Source organism: Anarrhichthys ocellatus, unplaced genomic scaffold (assembly GCF_004355925.1).
Source record: "Anarrhichthys ocellatus isolate YVR2014 unplaced genomic scaffold, GSC_Weel_1.0 scaffold4416, whole genome shotgun sequence".
Taxonomy (NCBI): Eukaryota; Metazoa; Chordata; class Actinopteri; order Perciformes; family Anarhichadidae; genus Anarrhichthys; species Anarrhichthys ocellatus.
The window spans coordinates 1-4,458 of NW_022284390.1; the positions used below are offsets into that span (position 1 = coordinate 1).

The following is a 4,458-nucleotide window of genomic DNA, read 5'->3' on the forward strand; positions in this document are numbered from 1 at the left end:
CATCCAGCGATGAACACCAGGTTCAGATTCAGGTGGAGCGCTGGAGAGACAACAAGCACCATGTTTTAACTTGATCTGGTCCAAAGTGGCTCAAACAAGTGAAGTGTGCTGGTAACAAATAACCTTTCTCTGGTTTCATACCTGAGCTTTCGCTGCTCTCCGCTGATCTCTTTAAGCGCAGGGGACCCTGGGAAACGAAGTGCCTGGCACTCTCCACGCGAACCTCTCTCTTTCTGCGGTGGTGGTTTTGAGGCCAAGTGGCTGGCGTTGTGGAGCTGATGCATCCCTGAGAGGACCTGGTGTTGGGTTCCCCTGCTGCACACATCAGGACTGTGCAGCTGATGTACACCTGAATGAAACAGAACACGCTGTCATCACACCAGCAGACGGACCGACAGCAGAGCTGTGGTCAGATCCAGTTAAAACCTCCGCTCCACTTTGCATCTCCACGACAGTCAGTGACGTCCACCTCGTCCTCAAGTCCATCCGTGTCAAGTGGTGCCAGTTTATTTCTTAAAACCTCATCAGCGCTGAGTTTATTAGAGATGCAGTTTTTCTGTCATGATCGTTAGACATCAGATTCACAAAGTGAAGCCACAGGTTGTAACAACCAGTCAAGTTCATAATAACCACATTCAAAAATGAATTTAAAATGAAATACAATGTTGTTCTATAAAAGGTGAGTTGGGAAACATAGATTGAGTTTCACAAAATATGTCAAAAATTACATGTTTTTTTTGACAAATTGCTTTTCTTGAATTGCTCGACTAATGTTTATTGAAAAAAAGTCTATTTTATTTAGTATTCTACAAAGTCTGACATTATTACGTTCAAATATGTTTTGTTTTTGATCAATTATTGATGTGATAAGCGTCTCAGGTGTTTTCAGAGATTTGCTTCTCTCTGATTGGTTGTTACGACCTGTGGCTTCAGTACAAACATGTGTTGCTTCACATTGTGTGTTATACCTGATGAAGATCCATGACGGAAACACTGTGCCTCTAATAAAGTTCACATGACTGCACCTGTCCACCAAGTGTGCATTGATTACCACTTAGTACAACTAGTCAGATAAATGAAAGGACGTCATGAACTGGACCTATTCGTTGAAGCATTTACAGATTTCCCAGAGACATCAACAGTCCTCTGCTCCGTTCTTTACCTGATCATACATGCCGATGAACTTGAAGGCCTTCATGCTGAACCTGAATTGTCTCGGGTGGGAGGGGGAATGGATCTGAACGGTCGGGTCCTCTTTACACCTAGTCAGAGCAAAACACAACAAAAATATGAGACATGTTGCCTTTGTTACTCTGTGCCTTACAGTGGATGCTGCTATAGGGGCAGAGGTATTGTTCTATTGGTATTCACACAATAAGAAAAGTACTATAGGTTATACAAAAGATGAAGTGAGTGAAGCATTGACTTCTACATCCTGACAGGGTGACATTACACAGAAGAGCCTCTAAAGCAACAATCAAAGAACTAGTCTTTACAAATGCTCTGTTATGCCCTCTATTGCCACTAGGGGGTGTGTCCATGCCTACCCATTCTCAATGATGGAGTAGGTCTGCTGGGAGTTCTGGTTGTCATATGGTGAAGCTCTGCAGGACTCCACAAACAGCACGGTGTTGTTGACGGAGGAGGTGGCCTCTATCTGCATGTAGACCCTGCTCCCTATTTCATACACCACCGGGTATGAAGTTGGATCAACCATGGCTTGGTATTGGTCGTTAGCATAGAACTCAAACTGGTAGGTGAACCTGCCGAAGCCCCTGTCCCACACTGAGACGATGGGCCTGTGTGCTGTGAAGGCCAGTGTCGCGTTTCCACGTTTGGGGTACTGGCAGTAGAACTGCACCTCCAGCAGGTGTTTCCTGGTGATCACGTCGGCTCTGTTGTCAAACGTGGTGATTTCATTCTTGAACCTGAGGTTATCCCCGTCTTCCTGCAGTGAAGAAAGGTTATGTATTCAGTCCTCATACTGCTAGATAAAGGCAACACCAACGACTGAGAGAGAAGAGCAGCCGGTAACACAAGCCTGCGTTACCTCGAGCTCAGTGCCACAACCGCTGAGGGGGATGTCGGCGAAGACGTAAGTGCTGTTGGAGTGCAGCCTGCAGGCGGTGTTGGCGCCGTCGTTGAGCCGCAAATGATCCTCATGGAGTCCATGGAATGAAGATTTCTCAACCTCTACTCTCATCGTGGACTCGGTGCAGATCACATGGGAATCAACTAGAAGAAGAGAGTGTTAGAAAATACACATTATATACCAATGGTGTACTTATTTACAGGGGGCAGTAATGCCAACAAGAACTTCAGCAACGTTCCAGCAGACAAAGACTGCGAGCTGATAAACATTGATGTGAACAGTTCATGATTTAAAATACTTTGTTTGAGGAAGGAAAGGCTCCCAAGGCCACGATACACACAATGTGTTCTAATGAATGTAAACATGGTATTTGTTTGTATACTAGGAAACTCCACAGGACACCTTTAGGTTGTGTTTCCATCAAAAAGAAAGTTTCTTTACAGTCCTGCTGGTTTGGTTTCACTGTGTATGAACAGTGAACGTGGTATTTTTGTGTAGAATGTTTTGCGTCCAATGACGGCTCTGAATTTTGTCTGGTAGGAAGGTTCAACCAATCACAGCACTTTATAGAAGTGCACGTCTCATGGCTTTTTAACCTCTAATGTACGCCAGCCATGCAGACAACATTTGGCTCTTTAACTGAGTATTTAGCGTGTGATATATTTGGTGAAAATACACACCATTACAGCTGTACTGAAACAACTAAATGTTGAGATTAAAGTAGACTCACCTGCCACCTTCCGAACTTCTACCAGAACACACCTCATCTCGGACTGATAGACGCCGGACCTGAGGAGCATCGGTGAACGCTGATTTAATGCCTGTTACTCTTTCAGTTAGGCCGATATGTCGTGTTCAAATTATTACTGGTGGTTTTGGCTCCTAATTGATGAATCTCTACCTTGTTGCTTAAAAACACCAAACACAGAGAAATGTCACTCACTGTGGAGATGGGGTGTCGTGGTGACTGTAATGGTGTGTGATGGCGGTTCCAGCAGACCTGTGTTACATGTGTTACAAAGTCAAATCATGGCTTCACACACACGTACAAATTCTCTCACAAGGAAGCCAAAGCTTACCTGGTCACTGCTTCAACAGCAAAGCAGATCGGGAAAAACTCCCCCAGGTCATGTTGGATAGGCGTCCACCTGATGACGAACTCCCCATGTGTGTTCCTTTGCTTGGTGATGTTCAGTGGGCCGCTGATGATGATGTCATGTATTCTGTGTGATAACAAAGCAAAGAAAGCAGAGATTTATTGCCTCTTTCCTCTCTGATGTTATCTCACGCGCCTCAGGGCAACACCGGTCACGTCGGCTCTCACTCACGTTGCGTGTGACGCTCGTGCTCTGACTCTGATCTCCACTTCTCTGTCGACCTCTGCATAGAGGCGGGCTCCGTTTAAAGGTGTCGGGACCAAAAACTCTGGCAAGTAGAGTCCCTCCTGACACGAGGGAGCAGCTGGGTCCACTGGAGTTAAAAGATAGAAGATTCATTTGAGTTCCAAAGTGCAATAAGTAAGTTCTACTTAAAAACCGACACTTTGCTGCTGTCTGTGGATCACAACTTCAAAGCTGCCTCAGCAAGTGTCGCTGATTTCTATCAAAGACAAATGGTCTGCTGGCTGTAGCTGTTCATGTTCCTCATGAAAAGAGTTGAAAGAGACATGTTTTTACAGGACAGAGACGTTCAATGTGGGAAACTAAATTCACAGGCAATATAATAGTATTTAGTATTTAGTAGTGGATAAATAAAATGTTAAAAATCGAATGTGTAACCATCAAGTGTAACATCTCATTAAAGTGTTGCCGGAGCTGCAACATGAAGCACTGCAGCAACTGTTTTTTTTTCAATGAAAATTCTGTCACACAATAAAAAATAACTCACCAAGAAAGGAGAACTGCAAAGGCAGTTTACTGAGTGGAGGAGGTGTTGGTGTTGTTGCTGCTGTGGTTGTTCGTGGTGGGATTGTGATTGCGATTGTAGTCGTGAAGGCTGCTGTGCTCCCCCACACACTGCGGGCATGTCTCTTACTGCTCCCAACCAGTGGGGCCTTGTAGGATCGGGATCCATCAGTGTAGCCCAGAGTGATGTGCTTTTGCGGGAAGTCCTCCACCACCATCTCAAATCCATAAACTCTGGGGTTGGCAGTGGATCGTCGGTAGTGTAATGTGCAAGAGTCCTGACGATGTGAACATTTTGAAGTTAAGTCAAGCAAAGCATCAGTGAAGTATTGAACAATGTATTAGGAAATTGAGTTTTCAACTAACCTGATCTAAGGTGAAGCCTGAAGGTTGGTGACATGAGCTACACTCTACATTTCTGATATTTCCATATCTGCATCGAACTCTGTCTCCATCAGGATC

At 44.8% G+C, this 4,458-nt stretch overlaps 1 protein-coding gene across 1 annotated transcript; it reads right to left on the reverse strand.

Moving 5' to 3' along the window:
- Positions 1 to 4: 4 nt before the first annotated feature.
- Positions 5 to 3,087, reverse strand: LOC116379481 (ZP domain-containing protein-like; the record flags this gene model as incomplete). The annotated part of the gene is made up of 7 exons (XM_031841438.1): positions 3,036 to 3,087; positions 2,823 to 2,881; positions 2,051 to 2,235; positions 1,548 to 1,948; positions 1,163 to 1,262; positions 142 to 349; positions 5 to 40 (listed from the first exon to the last, which is right to left on the reverse strand). Coding segments are annotated over exons 2-7 (967 nt in total), but the record flags the coding sequence as incomplete, so codon positions are not given.
- Between the last annotated feature and the right edge of the window lie 1,371 nt (positions 3,088 to 4,458).